The sequence below is a fragment of the Hordeum vulgare genome, chromosome 6H (assembly GCF_904849725.1).
Source record: "Hordeum vulgare subsp. vulgare chromosome 6H, MorexV3_pseudomolecules_assembly, whole genome shotgun sequence".
Classification (NCBI taxonomy): domain Eukaryota; kingdom Viridiplantae; phylum Streptophyta; class Magnoliopsida; order Poales; family Poaceae; genus Hordeum; species Hordeum vulgare.
Window position 1 is genome coordinate 550,404,929 of NC_058523.1, and position 25,291 is coordinate 550,430,219.

The following is a 25,291-nucleotide window of genomic DNA, read 5'->3' on the forward strand; positions in this document are numbered from 1 at the left end:
CATGCTCGCGGCTCGTCCGTTTCCCTGTCGATGTTGTAGAGTCGATATGCTCCGTTGTTCAGCACCTTGGAGATGATGAAGGGTCCTTCCCATGCGGGAGCCAACTTGTGAGGTCTCTGCTGATCCACTCGGAGTACCAGGTCGCCTGCTTGGAACGTACGACTCCTGAAGTGTCGCGCGTGAAAGCGCCGCAGATCTTGTTGGTAAATGGTTGAGCGTGTCAGTGCCATCTCACGCTCCTCCTCTAGAAGATCCACTCCGTCTTGCCTTGCTTGCTCTGCTTCAGCTTCGGAGAAGAGTTCAACTCGTGGAGCGTTGTGAAGCAAGTCACTCGGAAGGACTGCCTTTGCTCCATAAACGAGGAAGAACGGGAATCGCCCTGTAGATCTATTTGGGGTTGTGCGGAGACCCCAAAGTACCGAAGATAGCTCGGTGACCCATGCGCCAGCGGCATGTCCCACTTCTCGCAGGAGTCGAGGCTTCAAACCTTGCAGAATAAGTCCATTCGCCCGCTCTGCTTGCCCGTTTGTTTGGTGATGCGCCACAGATGCAAAATCCACTCGGATACCTTGGCCTGTACAGAAACCTTTGAATCTGTCCGAGTCAAAGTTTGTTTCGTTGTCAGTGATTATGCTGTGAGGTACCCCGAATCTGGAGATGATGTCCTTGACAAACTTGATGGCCGTAAGGGCGTTGAGCTTCTTCATGGGTTTGGCTTGATCCACTTTGTGAACTTGTCGACTGCCACCAACAGATGTGTGAATCCCCATTGGCCTGTCCTGAATGGACCGACTGTATCTAATCCCCCTACTGCAAACGGCCAAACAAGAGGGATTGTCTTCAATGCAGATGTTGGCTTGTGGGACTTGTTGGAGTAGAACTGACAGCCTTCACACCGGTCGACCATATCTTTCGCCATTTCATTCGCCTGCAGCCAGAAGAAGCCAGCTCTGAATGCTTTGGCGACGATTGCCCTCGAGGAGGCATGATGACCGCAGGTTCCCGAGTGAATTTCTTCCAGGATTAACTGTCCCTCCTCAGGGGAGATGCATCATTGAAGGACGCGTGAAACGCTTTCCTTGTACAACTGGCCATCAATGACAGTGAACAACTTTGACCTGCGGACGATCTGTCTGGCTTGGACTTCGTCTTCTGGTAATTCTTGCCTCGGGATGTATGCAACGATCGACACAGTCCAATCGGGGATGACAACAAGAATCTCCGTGATCAAATCAACCACAGCAGGTACTTCGACTTTAGTCGGATCTGTCGAGCTCTTTGGTTGTACTGGTTCCTCTGTGAAAGGATCTTCTTTAACTGAGGGAAGGTGGAGGTGCTCGAGGCAGACGTCACTCGGGACTGGTCTCCGAGTGGATCCGAGTTTTGCCAACTCATCAGCTGCTTGGTTTTTCAGTCGCGGAACATGGTGGAGTTCTAGACCTTCAAACTTTTTCTCGAGCTTCCTCACTGCATTGCAGTATGTGGTCATGGTGGGGTTCCTGACGTCCCACTCCTTCATCACTTGATTAACCACCAAATCCGAATCGCCATAGACCATCAGGCGACGGACGCCGAGTGTGATGGCCATGCGCAGTCCATAAAGAAGAGCTTCATACTCTGCCTCGTTGTTGGAGGAATCAAAGTGTATCTGCAACACATACTTGAGTTTGTCACCCTTTGGCGATATGATCACAACGCCAGCGCCGGAGCCATTCAACATCTTGGACCCATCGAAGAACATTGTCCAATGAGCCGAGTAGATGTGGGTCGGTTGCTGTTGTTCTACCCATTCTGCTATGAAGTCAGCCAGAGCTTGAGACTTTATAGCTTTCTTGGCCTCGAACTTGATGTCGCAGTACAACATCTCCATTGCCCACTTCGCCACTCGGCCCGATGCGTCCCGATTGTGGAGGATTTCCGACAACGGAGCATCAAAAACGACAGACACCGAGTGGTCTTGAAAATAATGAGCCACCTTCTTCGCAGTCATGTAAATCCCGTAGATAAGTTTTTGATAGTGGGGATACCTCTGCTTGGAAGGAGTCAGGACTTCGGAGACATAATACACTGACCGCTGAACCTTGTATGATTTGCCTTCTTCTTCCCGTTCGACTGTGAGAACAGTGCTGACGACTTGAATTTGTAGCCGCGATGTACAGAAGAAGGGGCTCTTTACTGAGCGGAGAAGTAAGAACCGGCTGGGTGGATAGTAGGACTTTGAGGTCGTCGAATGCGACTTGGGCTTCGTCTGTCCACTCGAAAGTATCTGATTTCTTCATGAGTCGGTACAAAGGAAGCGCCTTCTCGCCGAGTCGACTGATAAACCTGCTCAAAGCCGCTAGGCAACCTGTGAGCCTTTGAATATCATGTATTCTGACCGGCCGCTCCATTCGGACGATGGTCCCGATCTTTTTGGGGTTGACATCGATCCCTCGTTCGGAAACGAAGAAACCGAGTAACTTTCCGCTGGGAACGCCGAATGAACACTTGGCTGGGTTGAGCTTGATATCGTACCTACGAAGGTTGGCGAATGTTTCTGCCAAGTCAGTCAGCAGGTCGGAACCTTTGCGTGACTTGACTACGATATCATCCATATACGCCTCCACATTCCGACCGATCTGGTCGAGGAGGCATTTTTGGATCATGCGCATAAAGGTTGCTCCTGCATTCTTCAAAACAAATGGCATAGTGATGTAGCAGAAGCACCCGAATGGGGTGATGAAGGTTGTGTTTAATTCATCGGGGCCATACAGACGGATCTGATGATAGCCCGAGTAGGCATCAAGAAATGACAAACGCTCGCAACCCGTAGTCGAATCAACAATTTGATCGATGCGGGGGAGCGGAAAATGGTCTTTCGGGCAGACCTTATTGAGATGCTTGAAGTCGATGCACATTCGGAGCGACTTGTCCTTCTTGGGCACCATGACAACATTGGCGAGCCACTCGGAGTGGCGTACCTCGCGAATGAAGTTGGTTGCCAAAAGCTTGGTCACCTCTTCTCCGATTGCCTTCCTCTTGTGCGCGGCGGACCGACGCAGGCGTTCTCGGACAGGCCGAGCGGCGGGATCCACATGCAGTCGGTGCTCAGCCAACTCCCTGGGTACACCTGGAATGTCAGCGGGCTTCCATGCGAAGATGTCCCAGTTCTCACGGAGGAATTGGATGATCTCGGCTTACTATTTAGGATCGAGGGTGGTGGAGATGTTTGTCAGGGCAGCGGTGTCGTCCGTCGGGTGGATGCTGACCTTCTTCGTCTCTCCCGCCGACTAGAATGCGGACTCCAAAGCTGGCTTCTTCGAACGCATCAAGTCTGCGAGGTCGATTGTCTTCTTGTACTCGTCAAGCTCGAGGACAGCCATCTGCTGATCAGCGATCCTCGATCCCTGTTGCAGACACTCCTCGGCCCGCTGCCGATTGCCTGTGATAGTGATCACACCTTTCGGGCCTGGCATCTTCAGCTTCAGGTACACGTAACATGGACGGGCCATGAAACGCGCATATGCCGGGCGGCCCAGAATTGCATGGTACGCACTCTGGAAGTCCACCACCTCGAACGTCAGCTTTTCCTTGCGGAAGTTCTTGTCGGAGCCGAAGACGACGTCCAACGCGATCTGGCCGAGTGACTTGGCCTTTCGTCCTGGGACGACTCCATGGAACTGCATGCTGCTCTCGCTAAGTTTGGACATCGGAATGCCCATCCCCTTGAGAGTGTCATCATACATGATGTTCAAACCACTGCCGCCGTCCATGAGGACTTTGCGCAGTCAGACTCCTTCCACCACCGGGTCGACGACTAGAGCCTGCCTCCCTGGGGTGGGTACGTGTGCTGGATGATCCGACTGGTCAAAGGTGATCGCAGTCTGAGACCATTTGAGGAACGTGGGGTTGGTCGGTGTGGCCATGTTCACCTCCCTGTTCACCAGCTTCAGCCGACTCTTGCTCTCAACTTCAGCAAAAATCATCAGTGTTGCATGGACTTGGGGGAACGGATCCTCCTTGTCCTCCTCATCCTGTTCATTGCCCTTTTCACTCGGTTGCCCTTCGCCGAACCCCTGGATCAGGAGGCGACATTGCCGAGTGGTATGCTTCGGATATATGGCGTTGCCCTCTTCATCCATCTTCGTGTGAATCGGACATGGCTGGTCCAGAATGGGGTTTCCGAACTGCTTCTTCTTGGGGGTGAACTGATCCTTCCCCTTGCCCTTCAACTTGGCATTGGTAACAGATGCGGCCTCTGCCTGTGGAGTGGACGGAGCTTTCTGCTTCTGCTTCCGAGTGTTGTTCCCATCTCCATCGGCGACTGCTTTGTGCTTGCCGCTACGAATGCGGTCCTCTTCTTCGCCATTTGCATAGCGTGCCGCTATCTCCATCATTTTACTCATGGAGATGTCGCCTGTTCGACCGAACTTCAGGTACAGATCTATGTACCGCACGCCTGCCTTGAAGGCGCAGACTGCTTGGTGCTTTGTGACGTTCTCCACCGTGTGGTAGAGAGTCGTCCAACGCTGAATGAAATCGTGCAGGGGCTCATTCTGCTTCTGGACACAGTGCTGGAGCTCCACGAGGCCAGCAGGGCGTTTGCACGTCCCTTCGAAGGTCCTGATGAAGACTCGGGCCAGATCTGCCCAGCTGTAGATGCTTGAGGGGGCCAACTGGTTCAGCCACGCTCGTGCCGAGCCGTCGAGCATTAGAGGGAGGTGTTTCATGGCGACGTGGTCGTCCCCTCCTCCGATCTGTACTGCCACTCGGTAGTCGTCCAGCCACGTTTCTGTCTTGGATTCTCCTATAAACTTGCTGATCCCCGTCGCCAATCGGAAGTTGGGAGGGATGTCAGCCGAACGGATGGCTCGACTGAAACACTCGGGACCAGAGACGATGGTCCTGCTTCCACTTGGACGGTCCATATCGTGACCATCGCGGTAGGCTCGGCCCCTGTCGACCCTCCTCTGGGCGATATGCCCTCTCGTGTCGGGCCTCGGATCATAAGTGTCACCGACTGAACGCCGATCATCATGATGTCGGGGCCCGTAGGGCCCACCCCGCGGAGGGGTGCGTGAGCGGCGACGATCTTCGGGATTCATGGAACGGCTGCCTCCCCTGTGCCGCTGATGAGAACCGGGGCTGTGAACTGACCGATGCGTGTTCGCATGAACAGAACTATTGTGGATCCTGTTGTGCGACAGGGAGACCGCCGAATTTTGCTCCTGCGCCGTGTGCAGCAGGGCGCTGATTTGCTCGATCCCCCTGTCAGCCTCTGAATCAGTCGGCTGGAGGGAATCGGCTATCTTGGCGGCGGCAGCCAGGTTGAGGACGGGTGTGCGGAACACCTCCACGTTGCTCCGCCGAGTGTGCCGACTGGCAGAACGGCGGGGCTGACGGCGAGCGCCAGATGTCTCGCCAACCTCGTGCTCGTTCCGGCCAGTTTGGCGGGGACTTTCATGGGAGTTGGCCATGTGCACTTCAGCTGCAGGCCCGCGACCCAAGTACTCGGAAGGAAACTCAGTCGGAACTGAGTCCGAGCGGTGGGACGGCGACGCAACCACAACCGACTCCAGGACAGCCACTTGTGAGGACGAGTTCTGGCGGGCCTGGGCGTGTTGCACCCAACGTTGGAGCCGCGGACGGCGAGACCGCTTGTTGCGCCGCGTGACAGCGGCGTAGGTCGACACCGGAGCCAATTGCTGGAGAAGAAGAATACCGCGGGCGCCGGCACGGAAGTGCGTAGCCCCGCGACTGGGGAGCGCCTCGACGTCGAGAGGGGCGTCCCGAAGCCATGCCGAATCATCGACGATGAAGGAGAGAGCGTCGAAGAGGATCTCGTGACCCATGCTCAAATCTCCACCGGATGACATGATGAAAAAATGTAGTCGCAAACTCGCCGGAAGTCGCTTAGACGCCTGCCCCACGGTGGGCGCCAACTGTCGTGGGTATAAGTCTGACAATAGATGTGTAGGGTACGAAAGGATGGGCACAGCCTTAGCTACGGCGAGGTTGTTTGAGTTCAGGCCCCTCTACGATGGAGGTAAAAGCCGTACGTCTCAGTGCTCTTGGAGCTTGTTGTCGAGTGGAATATGGATTACAGTGAATTGCTAACCCCTGCACCAGTGGGGAAGGGCGGCTTATATAGAGTGCGCTGCCCTTCACAACGGTTCGGTGCACAGGGGTGGAGTAGTGGCGAATAAATGCCTACGTTACAGGTAACGTATGTCTTAAATGCTAATAAAGGTACATGAAAACGTATGACCGTTGCCCTCCAGGGGGGTTACGATGCACAGAGTGGAATCCAGTCGGTAAGTTCGATACGCTCCGAATGCTCATCTCCGACTGGATGATGGAGGAATCGTCACCGACTGGATGATGGGAAGTCCTTAATTCAGTCGGAACTGACTAAGGGCCTTGTCCCTTATGAAGGGTAGCCCTTGGGTAGGACCCATAGGGCAGGCCTATGACCCTACCCTAGGGCTATATCCCCATTAGTAAATTTGCATTACTTGTCGATGAATCCAGAGATGCATCGATGAAGGAGCAAATGGCTATGTGTTTGAGATGAGTACCTTTGCTCGTATTGTATGTGTGTGTTCTTACAGTTTTTAAATATTAATCCTCCTCCTTAGTGTATTGTAGGTATCTGGGCAAACGAGATTCATGGAAATTGAGCATGTTCCTCACACAAGAGCAACTTCACTGAAGGCAGCTTTGGATGGTATGTTTGGCAATCTTGGCTTATCTATGTCTAATTTGAGAGGACAGGGTTATGATGCCAACTGTTTATCCCATAAATTACAATTAATGGATGTTGCTACTGCCAAGTGTTGTCCATCACTAAGTTTTTTTTTAGTACACAAGCATGGTTGTAACATTGTTAATGCTTCTTGTAAAAGACATGATCACTTAGCCCAAGAGCAACGTGATGAAATAATGCGCCAAATAGAGGTTGGGGAACTTCTTGAGGGAAGAGGGAAAAACCAATTAACTAACCTTGTAAGACCTGATGATACATGATGGGGATCACATCATAAAACATTGTCTCGTCTTATTGAGATGTGGAAACCAGTTCTAAAGGTGTTAGAAAATTTACACAATGATGCAGATAATGTTGCCCAAAGAACCACAACCGCGTGGTTGATAAAGAACATGGAGTGTTTCTAATTTTTTCTCACATTGCATCTTATGATTAGATTATTGGGCAAGACTAACAATCTGTCACAGTGCTTGCAAATGAAAAATCAGCATATTGCACGTGTTGTTGGATTGATTAAAATCACCTTCGAGGATATTCAAGAGATAAGGCAAAATGGTTGGGATGAGCTCTTTAAAGAGGTAGCAGACTTCTGTGTCAAATATAACAATGTAGTACCAAATATGGAAGATAAAAAAAGTGCTAATGGTCATTCAAGGACTTGGGGTGGACAATTGGTAACTTACATCCATCACTTCAAAACTGAAATATTCAATGTGTTGCATGATCAACTTATTGTGGAGTTAAATAAATGCTTAGTTGAAAGGTCTACTCAATTGCTAAGATGCATTGCTTGTCTTGATCCCAAGAATTCGTCGGTCGATTATAGTGAAGACAAGCTAGTAGATCTTGCTAATATCTATGCCGACGACTTCTGTACATATGTTACTTTTGTCCTTAGAAACCAACTAGACTCGTTGATTTTGGAAGCAAGAGCTGATCCACATTTGATGAATTGCAATGATCTTGGTCATCTTGCCATTAATATGGTTACAACTGATATGCGCACCACATTTTCATTGGTTTATCGCCTTGTTGAGTTGGCATTGATTTTACATCTTCAACCGCAACAGTGGAGAGAGCATTATCTGCAATGAGCATTATCAAGACTGGACTCAGAAACAAAAAATGGGTGATGATTGGATGAATCATAGAATGGTATGTTACATTGTGCGAGATATAGTTGTTAGTACTGAAGAATCTAGGAAATTTAGGCGATTTCAAGGTTATCGCATACGTAAAGGCGTTTTGCCTCGTCCTAGACATAAGTTGTCACATTTTACATCTATTGTTAACTAGTTTTACCTACTATATTATGCATTGATATGCATTTAAAAAATGTGATTGAAGGTTTAGCTTCTTCTGCTATTGAAGATGTAGTCATGGGAGGTTCAAATCAACCAATCCTTTGATTTGGTATCAAACATTTGTATCATCTATCCATGTTACATATTGTATTTTAATTCTTTTTAAAAAATATATTGTATTTTAATTTGTCTTGCTTTATTAGTTGACCAAGCATCGAACAAATGCTGCCATTAAATATTATGTTTGAATTTTTATTAGTTATGCAACATAGATTCACTTTCGCGTGGCTTGATACTAAAGTTTTTTCTGGATAGTTTTTAGCCCTTAGTTTCTCACGGGCGTCAGCCAATCCTGGGTCCGCCAACTGATAAGAGGTACATTTCTTTGGTAGAATGAATTCTCAGATAATCGATAGCTATTAAAGACGTGAGCCACTGCCTTATATAGCTCAGATGGTAACGATGAAATGATAGAGTAAGGCAATTGACTGCAACAGTAAAGATAATTAACGGTACAGCGAGTAGGCGAGCTCTGCGAGCCGTTAGATGGTTGATCATGCCTTGAATCTGCACCGCGCATTAACTAAAGTAAATAGACACGTGCATCCGAATGTTCATGCCCGACACCTTGGTCAACAATAGTGGGTTCAGGTTCAGTGTCGTACCAAGCTTAACCAGGCCAAGAACAGCCATGGAGACCTCATTGTTCTCTGACGCGCCACTGGGGGTACCAGAGCACAGCTGGAGCAAAGCACAAAGCAGTGTCTACTGAGAACGGTGGTAGCAGGTGGAAATATTCGTATTGTGATACACAAAGAAGGCCGAGATCTGCTGAGAGCAGACGTTTGGAGGCCGAGTTCTATGGAGTTTGAAATTTTTGAAAAATTCAAATTTAGAATTTTTTGGTTTTAAAAAATCCCAAGTTCTGTCCGTGCAGTGTCGGCTACGGGGTTGGCGTTCTCGCGTCGACGTGGTGTTCCTTTGTGCGGCCGCTCGGGCCGGTGCGGCGGCTCCCTCATCCCAGCCCAGGGATGGGCTGGTCGGGTCCTGCCAGATCTGGTCCCGCAGGTGGCGGCACCGATTTGAGGACTTCGGACCATGACTATGGGCCGTGGTCGGCGGAAGCTACGTGAGGTGCTATGCGGGGTTGTCCAGGAGCGGAAAGGAGCTCTTTTCATCTCGTTTCTTCGGTGGACTGTGATCGGCGACTTGGCTGGGTTTGGGGCAGCGAGATCTGGGATGCCGGGACGGCGACCCTAGAAGGAGTACTGCGCAGTCGAATCTTCGGCGAGCGACGCTGCGGTGGTGGTGGCGTTTCTCCTTGGCTGTGTGGGCAGCAAGGAGCGAGGCAGTGGGGTTCCTCGCGGTAACATTGCTTCAGCGATGGACTCGTTCAGATCATGATGTAGAGGCCTGATTAGGTGACGGCCGACGTGGACTGTGGTACTTTGGCGCGAGGGAGTCTTCGGGTGAAAGCTCAACGCTCCGGCGTCGACGATGGTAATGCCCGTGGGTGTCGTGTCCCTCTTGAGGGCATCGTCGTGGAGCCTAGGTGCCTTCCGGTTACGTTTCTTCGACATCGGCAGCTGATACGTCAATTTTGCATCATGCTTTTTTGTTGATATTTATCGCTTTATGGGATGTTATTACACTTTACGGTACAATACTTATGCATTTTCTCTCTTATTTTGCAAGGTTTACATGAAGAGGGAGAATGCCGGCAACTGAAATTCTGGCCTGAAAAAGGAGCAAGTTTGAGATACCTATTATGCGCAACTCCAAAAGCCGTGAAAATCAACGAGGAATTATTTTGGAATTTATAAAAAATACTGGACGGAAGAAGTACCACAGTGGAGCCACCAGGAGGCCACAAGCCTGCTAGGCGCGGCCTACCCCCCTGGCCGCGCCTAGGGGGCTTGTGGGCTCCTTGTTGGCCCTCTGGCTCCCCTCTTTTGCTATAAGGAGGGTTTCGTTTCAGAAAAAATGAAGAGGAGGCTTTCGGGAGGAATCGCCGCCGCCACGAGGCGGAACTTGAGCAGAACCAATCTAGAGCTCCAGCAGGGCCGTCCTGCCGGGGAAACTTCCCTCCCGGAGGGGGAAATCGTCGCCATCGTCATTACCAACACTCCTCTCATCGGAGGGGACTCATCACCATCAACATCTTCATCAGCACCATCTCATCTCCAAACCCTAGTTCATCTCTTGTGACCAATCTCCGTCTCGCGACTCCGATTGGTACGTGTAAGGTTGCTAGTGGTGTTAATTACTCTTTGTAGTTGATGCTAGTTGGATTACTCGGTGGAAGATTATATGTTCAGATCCTTGATGCTATTCAATACCTCTCTGGTCATTAATATAATTATGCTTTATGAGTAGTCACTTTTGTTCCTCAGGACATGTGATAAGTTATGCTATAAGTAGTCATGTGAATTTGGTATTCGTTCGATATTTTGATGCGTTGTATGTTGTTTTTCCTCTAGTGGTCTTATGTGAACGTCGACTACATAACACTTCACCATTATTTGGGCCTAGAGGAAGGCATTGGAAAGTAATTAGATGATGGGTTGCTAGAGTGACAGAAGCTTAAACCCTAGTTTATGCGTTGCTTCATAAGGGGCTGATTTGGATCCACTAGTTTAATGCTATGGTTAGACTTTGTCTTAATTCTTCTTTCGTAGTTGTGGATGCTTGCAAGAGGGGTTAATCATAAGTGGGATGTCTGCCCAAGTAAGGGCATCACCCAAGCACCGGTCTACCCACATATCAAATTATCAAAGTAGCGAACGCGGATCATATAAACATCATGAAAACTAGCTTGACAGAAATTCTCATGTGTCCTCTGGAGCGCTTTACCTCCTATAAGAGTTTGTCGAGGCTTGTCCCTTGCTACAAAAAGGATTGGGCCATCTTGATGCACCTTTGTTACTATTGTTACTTGCTACTTGCTACGAATCATCTTATCACACAACTATCCATTATCGATAATTTCAGTGCTTGCAGAGAATACCTTGCTGAAAACCACTTGCCAGATCCTTCTGCTCCTCGTTGGGTTCGACACTCTTACTTATCGAAAGGACTACGATAGATCCCCTACACTTGTGGGTCATCAGCGGCGAGCTCGGATCCTATCTTGAAGCTCCTTCGGCTCTGGCTTGAGGCGGTCTTGTGGCCTTCCTATTTTTTACACATGACGTCGTGGGCATCACACTCGGGCCGTGTTGTCCGCGGGCAGGGTTGCCTCTCCAGCGACAACTTGGTATGTGTGCTGCATCAACGTCCGGTGGTTTCTCCTGGAGGCACGGTCTCTCTTCTAGTTAGTAGCCTCGGGTGTGTCTTCATGGAGTTTGGGCACTCTTATAATCTTGTTTTATCTTTGGTCTTCTTTGTAAGAGGTTTCCCTCATCATCATTTTGTATCGGTTCGGTCGTGTTGTTTTATATATAAAGCGGGGTGAAAGTCTTTTTCGGTAAAAAATCTGAAAAAATATGCAAGTAAAGAAGGGTATTATGTGTGTATGTGTAAAGTTTTAGGATGAAATTCATTGAAATATGATCTGCATAAAAAGGTAAATTCATGGTCTAGGATGATGAATAGTATCATGTGTTACAAAGTCCTAGATTTGTCTTTTTTTGAACATGCCTCATTTCAAGGTACTTTTCTGAAAATTTACACACATGTGTGCGCCCTAACTTATCTCTGTATTTCTTTTTTCAGATTTTTTTTAATGTAAAAATATAAATTTTCATGAATTTTAATTTCAAATTTAAAGGTCATCATGGAGGCCGAGCTTGAACAACAATTTTCGGAGATCTCCCGTACTTATTCATAAAAAAAGGATACATCAGTCTTATTTTAAAAATACTTTGCCTCACCGGCCCTCAGTCAAACGGTGTCCGGCGATGCGGGATGGGTGATTGCGAGGCATGCCATCGGTTACCGAGGCGACCGTATGTTCCGAGGCGACGCGAGTTCCAACACATCTCCTTGGCTCCCGAGGAGACATTAATGACCGGCTATAAGATATGACCCAGCTGACCTTCCCCATCCCTGACGCGATAACCTACTCCGGAGCCTCAGCCAACCCATCGACCGGCAACGGACCTGGTGGATGAGTTGGGCTACATGGAGGCCCTTTGTGAGTCGGCGGCCGAAGCCGACGGTGCCGATGCATGAGGCGGAGGCGGCGAGGCCGACGTCCTTGTCACTAAGCCGAGCAAGGCCTACTCGACCCATCCCGATCAAGCCCGGGGGCAAAAGGGACCGAGCTTTCGGCCGCTTCACAAGCCGACGGTGGGGCCCCATAGGGTAGCCACATACTATCTTTTAAGGAGCTTAGGCATTACATGGATGCGGCTATGTAAACCGGTTGCGACGTCCCTCGATCGGCGAAGTGCGACTAAACTATCACCCCCGCCGTCCACGCGAGCGCGGCGAGTTGTTGGGTTGGTCCAACAGACGCGATGTCATCTGGTAGTTGGGCCAAGGCCTTGGCATTATTTTTTATTTCCTATTTTTTGTTTCTCTTTATATTTTTTATTAATCCATTTGTTTCCATTTTTGAACTTTAGTATTCTTGTCGAACGTGTTCCAAAATTCAAAATACTGCTCTAATATTACCAACATTTTCATTACTTGTGATAGCAAACATGTTTGGAAACATGCATCTTATTGTGATAGTATATATTCATAAAAAAGGAAAACATTCTAAATTAACCGGATGATTTCTTGTCTTTGTAAGCCACGTTCGGCGCAGTCTGATGCCGACACAGCATCACCACGACCATCGCAGCACACCATGGGCATTCAAAGCATGTCGCGGCGCCATCAACAGGACGTCTTCGCATGCCTCGTAACATGCGAGATTCATCATTGCAGGGGTTGTCATCGCAACATCATAGTAGCATCCGGCATGCCGACACCGCATCGTGACGGCTACCGAAGCATACCATGGGCGTTGAAAGCATGTCGCCGTGCCATCGTCGGGTCCCTCATCGCATGCCTCGTAGCATCGCCGCACCCGTTGAAGCAATCGGGTGTCATAAAGAGCACCATCCAGCGTTGCAACACTGCCAAGCGGCCTCACAGTGACACTCGCGGATCGCCCTCGCAGCGTCTGTCATTTGGGCGTACAGTTCGTCAGCCCGCAGAAGCCACTCGGTCGCTGGTCTTGCAGCTCTTATCGCTACAGCGGGCCTCTATCATTTCATTTCCTAGTTCCAAGGTTGCATGCAACTGCAAGCCCAATACGCTTGTACGTGAGAATGCAAACGCCAGCAGCCCTGAGGCATGAAAGCAAAAGAACGAACTGATTTTTTCCATCTAACGGTTATGATTATACTATTAAACGAGCCGGATGATTTGTAGCATTAGCCCATAAAAAAGTACTTGAAGTACGATTGGATGTCGAATTGAACACGTTACAGGGTCCGGCTAGGACTCGGCAGCTCTCAGGATCAATGCAAAATCGGAGCTACTCGACTACGCACGGACGGACTCCATATATATACCTAGCTAGCTAGTTTGAGATCGATCGCCGCCACCAAATCCTGTACTCGTCTTCGTTGCTCTCCATCGTCGCCTTGTCCGAGTCTTATCTGCACCACTTGCGATGGACGGTGACGGCGATGGCAACGGCCTGTGCTTCCCCTACGACGTGCTCCTCCACATCATCCGCAGCCTTCCCTGCGGTGCTCTCGTTGAGTCCCGGCGTGTCTGTCGTGCTTGGCGCTCGATCGTCGACACCCACAAGCTCCTCCTTCCTCACTTCTTCCCCCGGGGCTCCTTCCCCGGCATCTTTACCAGAAACTATGGATCCAACATTGAATCCTCCTTCTTCGCCCCGCCGGTGCCGGCGTGTTCGGGCCACCTACGTGGAACTCATGATGGGCCTGTATTCCAACGTCCTCTGTTTCGGCACCACAAATTCTCGATCCTCCATTACTGCAATGGCCTCCTTCTCCTCGAGATGGATTTTAATTATTACGTCTGTAACCCGGCGACAATAAGATGCGCTGAATTGCCACCACCAACGAAGGAGGATTGGTGGTGGCACCAAGATTTCATGTTCCTCGCCTTCGACCCGGCCGTTTCTCTTCACTATGAGGTATTCCTCCTTCCAAGATATGCCGAAGAAAAGATCCAACGAAACAAGGAAGTGAAGCAAGAAGAGATGCATGTCCATGAGCGAGGGGTCGATGAGCAAGATAAGGTGATTTCTATATTGATGTTCTCGTCGCAAACCAATCAATGGGCGAGCCGGGAGTTTGTGCCAGGGCGTTGTGCCCCTGGGGCCCTCTATGACATGGTGACTGCGCCACACCATCCGAGTCATCGGATATGGAAGTCAGTTGAGTACTGGCAGGGCTCACTCTACGTACATTGCCGAAACAACATCGTTATGATCCTTCGCAACTTGAATGGGTTGTATGACATGGCTCAGCTGCCGGGAAAAGCCTATGATGATAAAGAACGTCATTCTGAGCTGCTCGACAGGTCCATCGTAGCAAGCTACAACGGAGGAGTTCGCTATGTGGCGCTCGACAAGTTCCAACTACATGTATGGAGATTGACAGAATCAGCCGCTGGCCAGATTGGGTGGGTGCTAGTACACGTGGCTGACCTTAGTCCTTATAATCATAAAGTACAACTGATCATGGAGCATAGAGTGTTGTGGGAGGCGGTTGATAGCAACGAAGCCTTACTTAGCTTGTTCAGTCAAATTAACTTGAATGAATTCACAGATGACGAGGAGGATGACCAGAGTGGCACCGTTAATAATAGTGATAGCGACACTGTTGATAATAGCGATAGTGACACTAAGGATGATGAAGAAGGCATACATGAGGTAAACGGGTTTGATGGCACAACAAATGATGGTGACAAAGATGATAACAGTGATGATGCATGTGAATATGAAGGTGAAGATGCGGATATCAAAAGTGAAGATGATCCCAAATACCCTTGGGACTCTGATGAGGAGAACTTCATTGACCTGGATGAAAGTGCGGCACACCTAGGGGACAAGGAGTATGGGCATTACAAAATTATAGGACTACATCCGCATAAGGAAGTGGTGCTCCTTCGAACCTATGGCGGCGTTGTGGCATATCATCTTAACACCTCGAGGATGCAATATTTAGGATGGTGGCTTGTGAAAAAACCACATTCACATGCTCATGGCATCGGCGCCGCGTTCCCTTACCGTCCATGCTACATCGACGCACTTCCGACGACTAAACTATCCTACAATATTCATGCAACATATCATGGTTGGTGATCCGTTTGACGCAACTCTTGAGAGGAAGAACGAGAGGACAAAGATAAAGCGTACATGTCCTTCAATACGATTCAGCTGTGTCCTTCAGTTGGACGTGTTAATGCGAGAGGTCTTTTACCAAGTCTTCCTGTCTACCATTTTTGAACATGGTGTATATCAGCTTGGCCCTTCTGGGGGGATTAAAAAAAATTACAAGCACTTTTTGGCATAAGCTGTTGTGTTTCTGTTTGTTTGGTTTGTTTGACACTGATATTAATTTGTAATCTACAGGAGTCTATTAAGACCATGTTCGGAATCTCTTCACTCCACGGAACTGCGGAGTTGGGTTCCTGTAGCCAGCTTCGTTCCGGGAACACTGTCAACGGAGCGGAAAGAAACGAATAGTCACTAATTCTCTATCCTCGGTTCGTGTTAGTCAATTTGGCCCTAGCATGTAGGTTTCAGATCCAAGTGTTTGTATCTGTGATGAGCGGACAGGAGAACCCTCTTTGGACGTACTGTGTGTTGGTGTTAAACACGACAAAGCCTTCCAATGCTGGTACGTGTCCAGGTGCCACTACATGTATGATCCGAGTAGGACTTGAATTAGCAGCCGAGTCGTATTGCTCTAGGTGCTAGCTTTGTACTACTTATATATATACATGTAACCAGCCCTGTAATATGTACCGAACCGTGAACTAGATCAAGACCAAAAGTAATACAAGCATAGGACCGACACGGCCCTATTAGCCATCACCTGGATTTCTCGTGTGCGTGTTCCTTGTGATCGAATTAGCCCGGCGAGTTGATCGCTAGCTTAGCTGATTAAGCTAGCTATATTCGTGCGGCAGTCCAGCAACAATCCATCCACCTGTGTGCCTACTTGCTTAGTACTACCACTACGGCGTGTATCGGATCTTCTTGTACAGGCGTTTGGTTGACGGCCGAAAGCACTGGTCGTTGGAATCGTCGTCGTTCGTTGTCGTCGTCGGAAAGTACTCGACGGCGTGGTCTGGGCCAACAATTGGTATCAGAGCTTGGTTTATTGGCGTGATCTTCGAAAAGCAATCGAAGGATCATGTCGACCCCCGGCAAGGAGATCATTGTGGTAGGAGCGGGAGCACCGATGCGGATGGTGGGGGTGTCGCAATTCCCTCGATTGGATCGAGAGGACTATGCACTATGGGCGATGAACATGGAGGTCGCGATGGAGGGAGCGGAGTTCTGGGAAGCTGTCGACCCCGGCGGCGCCGAGTACGCGAAAGGTGCGGCGAAGTACCGGACGGATCGTCAGGCGTTAACGGCGATCTACTCCGCCATGCCGAAGGATGTGCTGCAACACCTCTTCGGAAAGAAATCGGCGAAGGAGGCATGGGAGACCATCAAGATCCTGCACCAGGGTCATGAACGTGTCAAGGAAGCACACCTTCAGTCCTTGATGAGAAGCTACGAATGCCTGAAGATGGAGGAAAGCGAGACGGTTGATCAGTTTGCCTCCCGTCTTAAGACCCTCGTCAATGGCATACGGGGCTATGGTTCAACCCTAGAAGAAGTTGCGATCGTTCGACGATTTTTGCGCGCCGCGCCGGCACGCTACATCCAGATCGTCACGTCAATCGAGCAATGTCTCGACCTAAAGACTCTCACGGTCGAGGATCTCGTCGGAAGGTTCAAGGCCCACGACGAGAGAATTCGTCTCAATTTCGGCGACGCAGAGGGGAGTGAGCACCTGATGCTGACAAAGGCACAATGGATTGCCTTGTCAAAAGAACAACAAGGCGGATCCACGAGCAGCAGCAAGAAGAAGGGGAAGGGGAAGCAGCGCTCGGCGAGAAAGAACTTCGCCGACTCGGACGACGAGGATGCGCCTGCACCACCGAGGAGGAAGTTTGACATCAGGAAAGTGAGGTGTCATAAGTGTGGCCTCCTCGGTCACTTCAAGGCTGACTGCGAGGAAGCACCGAAGCAACAGGCGCTCATGGCTGAGGAAGGAGACGACGGGGATATGATTCTGATGTGCGAACTAGTGGACGAAGATGATCCAGATGATCATGATCTGGACATGAGTCCGGTGAGTGCACCCACATCAGTACACCCAGGCGAAGTCATGGTGCCAGAAGACCATGATGCACGGAGTGATGGCGTGGTCACGGTAGAACCAGGCGAAGTCATGGCGCCAGAGAACCATGACACAGGGCGTGACGGTGTGATCGCGCTAGAAGCAGGTGATGTCATGATGCCAGAAGCCCATGACACAAGGCGTGATGGTGTGGTCGCACAAGACACGAGCAAAGTTATGATGCCAGAAGTTCATAACACAATACGTGATGGTGTGGTCACGTTAAAAGACGACGAAGACGTGTCGCCAGAAGATCGCATCACGCGGCGAGCTACACTCGGACCAGATGACCACCACACTCGTAGAGCTAGACTCGGATCGGACGACACGACAAAAGAACGTCGGGCGATGCTTGATGTGTCAGCCACGCGCACTGAGTCGAGGGAACGAGGCGCTATGCAAGACGTGCCAGGAATGCTCGTACCAGTCTCTACAAGTGACCTTGCGAGCAAGGAGGCGACCGACGCGTCAACGAATTCATGCATGAAGGTGGATAACACAAAGTTCGAGCGCCATGCAGCAAACCGGCTAGAGGAAGGCGTCCTGGAAATAACGCAAGCAAGGCCGACAGTAGTGGCAGCCACCACAATCGATGGAAGTAGCAACGGCTCAGCCTTTGCATGGCCTTGTGCTGCTTTGAAAGGCGTTGGTGGGACATCTCGAGAAGTACATGCACGTGAAGAAATGCATGACTACGTGGATGGCTCATCTGATGAAAATGCAACCAGCTCGAGAGAGTCCGAAATGCCAGAAATGAGAAGTTTGGCAACTTCAGAAGATGTGTCGTTTCTTTCGAAAGCACTGGACACAGAAGAAAGGCCACATGAACCAGGGAAAGCATTCCAAATAAATTCGGTGAAGATGAAAAGTAAAGGGCAACTATGTTTGCACATCAAGGAACCGGAAAATTTTGAAGACGCAAATATGGAAGAGTGTTGGAGTTATGCTATGGATGAAGAGTTGAGATTGATCCGAGACAACAAAGTATGGGAGCTCGTGGATCTTCCCAACGGACATAGTGCCATAGAGCTCAAGTGGGTGTACAAAGTCAAGAAGGATGTTGAAGGGAACTTGGTGAAGCATAAAGCAAGACTCGTGGCTAAAGAAAACGTGCAAGAGCAAGGTGTGGAAATCAAAGAAGTGTTTTCTCCAGTTGCAAGGATGGACTCGGTGAGGCTACTTATTGCTCTCGCGGCTCAAGAATGTTGGACGATACATCACATGGATGTGAACTTCACGTTTTTGGCTGGGGAGTTAGAAGAAGAATTGTATGTGAAGCAACCACCGGGATATATCAAAGAAGGAGAGCAACACAAGGTATTGAAGCTACACAAGGCGTTGTACGGGCTACGACAAGCTTATCAGGCATGGAGCATCAAGCTTGACAGTACATTGATTTCTCTAGGTTTTGAGAAGAGTCCACTCGAGCATACGATGTATAAGCGAGGTAATGGAAAGGATCGTCTCTTAGTGGGCATCTATGTGGATGATCTGTTGATAACTGGAGCTGACGAAGAGGTGATTGCAAACTTCAAGCTACAAATGAAGGAGCTATTCAAGATGACTGATCTAGGGCTCTTGTGTTACTACCTTGGGATCGAGGTACAACAAAAGCTGGACGAGATCACACTATGCCAGCACGCATCTACAAAGAAGATACTTGAAAGCAGTAGCATGGAAGATTGCAACCCAAGTTATGTTCCAATGAAGCCTCGTCTTATACTAAGCAAGAAAAGTGAAGCACTTGCGGTTGATGCAACGGAGTATAGAAGTGTGGTCCGAAAGTTGAGGTATCTCACAAATACAAGACCGGACTTGGCCTATTCTGTTGACATAATGAGTCGCTTCATGGAAGCACCCATGACGAAACAATGGGCAGCTGTGGAAAATATACTCAGGTACATCAAAGAGACAACAAACTTCGGTTGTGTCTATTTGAGAGAGAAGAAGAAGGAGATGATGAAGCTACTGGGCTACAATGATAGTGACATGTCAGGAGATGTGGACGACCGTAAAAGTACCTCGGGCGTGGTATATTTCTTGGGAGGAAATATAGTGAGTTCGCTATCACAAAAGCAGAAAGTGGCCGCATTATCCTGCCGTGAAGAAGAGTATATTGCAGCTGCAACCGCGGTGTGTCAAGGTGTGTGCCTAGGAAGACTACTCGGTGACCTCACAAGTAAGGAACCAGAACGGGTGGTGCTCAACATTGACGACAAGTCTACAATCTCTCGGTGGAAGAATCCAGTGCGTCATGATAGACGCAAATACATCGATACAAGGTATCGGTACCTACGAGAGTGCGTGGAAGAAAGCAAGATTGACGTCAACTACGTTTGCACCGATGACCAGCTTGCAGATATCCTAACCAGATCTTTGGGACGACAGAAGTTCATGGAGATGTGGAGAAGGATCGGCGTCCAAGCTGTGAAGTGAGGACATCGTGTTTAGGGGGTGATTGTTGGTGTTAAACACGACAAAGCCTTCCAATGCTGGTACGTGTCCAGGTGCCACTACATGTATGATCCGAGTAGGACTTGAATTAGCAGCCGAGTCGTATTGCTCTAGGTGCTAGCTTTGTACTACTTATATATATACATGTAACCAGCCCTGTAATATGTACCGAACCGTGAACTAGGTCAAGACCAAAAGTAATACAAGCATAGGACCGACACGGCCCTATTAGCCATCACCTGGATTTCTCGTGTGCGTGTTCCTTGTGATCGAATTAGCCCGGCGAGTTGATCGCTAGCTTAGCTGATTAAGCTAGCTATATTCGTGCGGCAGTCCAGCAACAATCCATCCACCTGTGTGCCTACTTGCTTAGTACTACCACTACGGCGTGTATCGGATCTTCTTGTACAGGCGTTTGGTTGACGGCCGAAAGCACTGGTCGTTGGAATCGTCGTCGTTCGTTGTCGTCGTCGGAAAGTACTCGACGGCGTGGTCTGGGCCAACACTGTGTGTGTCTTTAAATAATTGGTGTTTTCTTGATCCATTTAAGAATTTCACAACCATCCCGAACGTAGTAGCAGACTGCCGCTGTTCTCTCACCAAGGCACCCATTCTAGCTAGTGTCTTGTGCATAAATCACTTATAAATTACTACTAAAGATTGAGGAACTTTACTGTCTTAGTCTCACTGACCTAACCTAGTAGAACGTCTGTGCGTTGTTATGGACTACAGTGCATATAAATGAATCAAACAAATGATTTGTAAACTTAACTATGAGTCATTAAATAATTGATGATCTTTCTAGATCCATTTAAGAATGTAATAGCCCTACTATGGATTGAGAACTTATAGTCTTGTCTCACTAACCTAAAAAAATGCTCCATTGCTGCATATTGTGTTGGAAAAACTTAAGGTTATCAGCGACTCTGCTGTTTCGGAACCTCATTTGAGCTTTCTTTTTGTTTGTGTGATGACGTTAGAATTAACTGCATGCTCTGTATATGGTGTCGTTGCTGGGGCTTACATTGTTCCCGCATTCGTCGTTTTTCCTAGTGTTATCTATGCACTTATACATACACAGTTGAACATGAGAACTCTTGGGTTGTGTGACAAAATGGCTATGCAAATTCTCTTCATTTCATTGTACAAGTTAACTCAAACCTAATTCACGCACAAAAAAAGTTAACTCAAACCATTATATCTTTGCAATGTGTGTAGCTTTTGGTTGTGGTCGTTGCATATGCCCAGGTTGTAAAGTATCAAGGAAAAGCTTTCGCCTATCAAGACCTAATGCTTAATATAGATGCCAGTACCACGGAACTCTGAATATCATGAATCTTCATGTTAATTCCATTTCCCTTTCGTTTCCCCTTTGAACTAGTACTGCATCATGTATTTAATCTCGCGTATTGCCGTCAAGGGAGGCGGCGACCTGACGGCGAGACGACTCCACAGGCACCGGCGTGGCATCTTGTCCCTGGACATCCTCATGACAGTCCCCGTGTCAACGGTGCGGAGGGCATCGTCCGTAGCAGTGGCGATCCTGCGGACATCCTGCTGCATTGTGCCGGGGTTCTTGTTGTAGTCGTCAATTGCAATTTCAGAGAAGAACTGACTGTGTGCACGGTGCTGATGCATGCTTCCATTCACTACCAGAATTTTCAACTATGCCTACAGCCAGATGCCGTCGGCATAGCCCTCCTACCGTCGGCATAGCTCTATGCCGACGGCAGCCGTCGGCGTATCCCCGTCGCCATAGAACACGTCAGCGTAGATGCCACGGCCGTCGGCATAGAAAAGCTGTCGGCATAGGTATCTATGCCTACGGCTTTCGTACAGCCGTCGACGTAGTTTGACCCTCGGCATATTTTTTCATGAGACGGTTTCTAACGGCGCCGTTACTCCACCGGCCGTCCAGCGGAGTGACGCGTGGCGCATCTATGCCTACAGCCAGGCCGTCGGCATAGATTGTAGATGTCCTGCGCCGGCCGTCCTTCATGAAGACACGTGGCTCATATATGCCGACGGCGTTGCCGTAGCCACATATCGTAAATATATGCCGACAGGTCGGCCGTAGGCATAGATGCGCCACGTGTCGGCTACTGGTGGCATACCTATACGCCGACGGTCTAGCCGTCGGCACAGATGTGCCACGTGGTAGCAACTGGCTACTTGGCCATATCTATGCCGACAGCAAAGCTGTAGGCATAGTTACACTCTGTTTTTTTATATATTTCCTATTTTGACCATTTCATTCAAAATCAACACAATAATATGACAACAAATATGACATCACACTAAGATCATCATAAAGTCCAACATCATCATCATCTCACATAAAGTTCAACAACATCATCATCATCTCACATAAAGTTCAACATCATCATCATCATCTCACATAAAGTTCAACATCATCATCTCACAAATATCACATAAAGTTCAATATGACAACACATATCATGATTATCTCAAGAACATCATCTAATGAACACAAGTAGAAACTTAAAGAACATCATCAAAACTCGACGAAGCAGCAGTCGAGTCACCAGTCCCCTACATGTTTGAGAAAAGATTGTAAGGATAAATATAATATGATAGTGTTGATTGAACGAGAGCTAGTTTATCAATAGTTAGGTAAATGTACTAACCGGAGTCTGACTGCATAGTGCCACCCATTCATCGAACGTGGGTACATGTCGGGGTTCTCCAGCGGGTGGTGGTGGGGGTCCCATTTGTGGTGGCTCCGCGCGGTTATTCCAAGACGCCACTATAGCCTGGATGTTAGTTAACCAAGCAAACTAGAAGGTCAGAAGGAATGAAAGTGCAAATTTTAGCTTGGTTTGAAGAGGGCAAAACTAACCGCCATCATCTCACGATTGTAATTCACGTTTGCCTTCATTAGGCGCATGTACTCCTGCACCTCGAGATTCCTACGCTCGACAAAGGCCATGTATGCCTACAAAAATTAGGTTGTTTGTAAGTGAACAATGTTGAAAATAAACTAAAAAAGTGAGAAAGAAAGATGATAAGGGGATAATTACTTACATCATGCTGGGGGTCTGAGGGAGGTTGCGAACGCCCCTTACTGCTGCACGGGCTCGGATTGGTAGCCCGCAGTTGTGTGTAAGAGACTGAAGGAGTGATCAAGCCATCGAAACACGGATAGCGGCCATGGGCCTTCCCCTGAATAGACACCACCGCTGTCTCATCAATCTGAGACTCGATCACGTCAGGAGCATCCGGACCAGGCGGATGCAACCTCTCAAATTGTTCCTTGTAGGACTCCATGTGCTCCTCTGTATTGCCATAGTACTTGCTCTCGCCTTCCTTGGGATTAGTCCTAGCACGGGCCATCACCCATGACTGTATGTCTGAGAGTGACATCTTCAACTTGGCCTCCTGCAACGTCAGACGGAAGTTAGCCATACATAGAAAACATGACGGTAACTATAAAAAGAAGAACAAAAATGAACCTTCATTGCCTTGAAGCCCCAGTGGTTCCTGTTTCCTTGGCCGTGTGTCCCGTCTTTTCCACGGTTAGCCCGGGCCATGCTGCTCTTGGCAGCAAACTCTGCATCATCGCCGAGCCACCTATCCACCAACCTAGCCCATCCATCACCCTTTCCCAAGCACCATTTAGGAATAACCTAAAAAATGGAAGCATGACATGTCAGCACAGAACAATGAAATTGATTGCTTATATGTTGGATTGAAAAGTCTCTAATACTTACCATCATGTACTGCTCCCTGTTCAAGGTAAGTCGTTGCTTCTGCGCTTCATTTTTGCTCATCTTTTGATTAAGGTAGGTGTGATAGTAGTGCGAGACGGCAACCCAACGCACCTCGTACAGGAACTAACGAGCTTTATTCTTCGCAGCCGCCAGCAAGACCCCGTCGGCTATGGCCTTGTGCTCGTCAAGAACTCTATAGAATTCCTGCAATCATGCATAAAACCAGAAGTAAACAAGGCATGAGTTGAGTGATTCAATGACAAACTATGACTGAAACTGAAGACAAGTGATTCAGAAGAGAACTTACCCAAAATTTGGTGATCACGGCCTTAGCGGCCGTCCCGTACGCCGCGAGGCTGGAAGCCTCGAAGTGGGCGCAGCTCGTGGCCAAAACCCACAGCTCTGACTCCTTGTCTGGCCGCGGCTGGAATAGGCCTGGCCAAAACTCCTTCAACAGGACAGTGATAAGGCCGTTCGGTTTACGGCCCTTTCCGTGAACCTTCCAGTTACTGCAAAAGAATCAAAGAATTGGCATATGTACAATAAGAAAATGTTGTCATGTGTTCAAAAATATGATTGAGAGGCACTTACTCTATCCCCTTCGGTTCAATGAGCACCTTGTCCGCCTCGATAGAAGGTGGTGTAGGTAGTTCTGCAATACCACGTAGCCACCCCTTCGGAGCACCAGACGGCAAATCACCCGACAACTCGGCGTCAACCTCCCCTCCACCACCCTCCTCCTCACCGTCCTCCTCCTCCTCCTCGCACTCCTCCTCACCCTCCGCACCCTCACACTCCTCCTCGACCTCCTCCTCCTCGCCCTCCTCCTCCTCAGGAACCTCCTCCTCATCCTCAGACTCAGAAGCTGCCTCAGTATAGGAGGGCATCGAAGAAGACCCCCCTATTTCGGACACAACCCGGAGTTTTTTGATTCTTTTGCCTCTCCCCCCACCTCCTCCTCCTCTAGGGGCTCTCCCCCCACCCCCTCCTCCTCTAGGGTCTCCTCCCCCGACCCCTCGACCTCCATGTGAGGTGTCATCGTCGCATAGCCGGGGGGGAACCTTGGGGACTCGTCCACTCCAAGTAAGTCCTTTGCATTTGCTGAGGAAACCGGCGCCGCTAGACTTGCCCATGCTTAGCAAACCTGCATTGAGAAGGGAATAAACAATTAGTAACGATATCAAATAAACAAGCATACAGAAAAGAACATTAATAACAGAAGAGCGCATTAAGCATAGTATTGTAATCTACCTCAATCATCATTAAAAGAACTTACATTTTCTAGAACCCATATGAATCATCACTATTGTAATCTATTTGTCGACCGGTCTCATCATCACTATCATGCATATCTTCTTCGTTGTCTGACGGAGGTGGAGGCTCTTCCTCATCGTCGGCGTCTTCATTTAGCTTTTCAAGCATTATTATGTCTCTTTGATTCACAATTGCCTCACCATCGGTATGTGCATCGTCATCGTTTGGGTCCAGGTCAACATAACCCAAGTCATCGTCGTCCTTGTTTCGGACAACTTCACCATCTTGCTCTTGAAAGAACACCCCCTCGTAAGTCATGGGGTTTATGTTGTAGTAATCATCATCGTTCGGGTCCGGTAGCTTACCATGTGGCGACACCTTAAACACAACTTCCCAACCCTTTAGGTACTCTTTCTGGCATGGGTAAGG

The 25,291-nt window shown here is 48.9% G+C and overlaps 1 protein-coding gene and 1 long non-coding RNA gene across 2 annotated transcripts; both read right to left on the reverse strand.

The window, feature by feature from the left end:
- Positions 1 to 21,254: 21,254 nt before the first annotated feature.
- Positions 21,255 to 23,316, reverse strand: LOC123405849. The gene is made up of 4 exons (XM_045099381.1): positions 22,923 to 23,316; positions 22,738 to 22,833; positions 22,526 to 22,644; positions 21,255 to 21,492 (listed from the first exon to the last, which is right to left on the reverse strand). The coding sequence occupies exons 1-4, from the start codon at positions 23,301 to 23,303 to the stop codon at positions 21,255 to 21,257; spliced, it is 834 nt and encodes a 277-aa protein (XP_044955316.1). The 5' UTR covers positions 23,304 to 23,316.
- A 167-nt stretch (positions 23,317 to 23,483) lies between these two features.
- On the reverse strand, positions 23,484 to 24,006 carry LOC123402971. The gene is made up of 3 exons (XR_006611379.1): positions 23,916 to 24,006; positions 23,609 to 23,812; positions 23,484 to 23,524 (listed from the first exon to the last, which is right to left on the reverse strand). It is a non-coding gene; the product is annotated as an uncharacterized LOC123402971 (long non-coding RNA).
- Between the last annotated feature and the right edge of the window lie 1,285 nt (positions 24,007 to 25,291).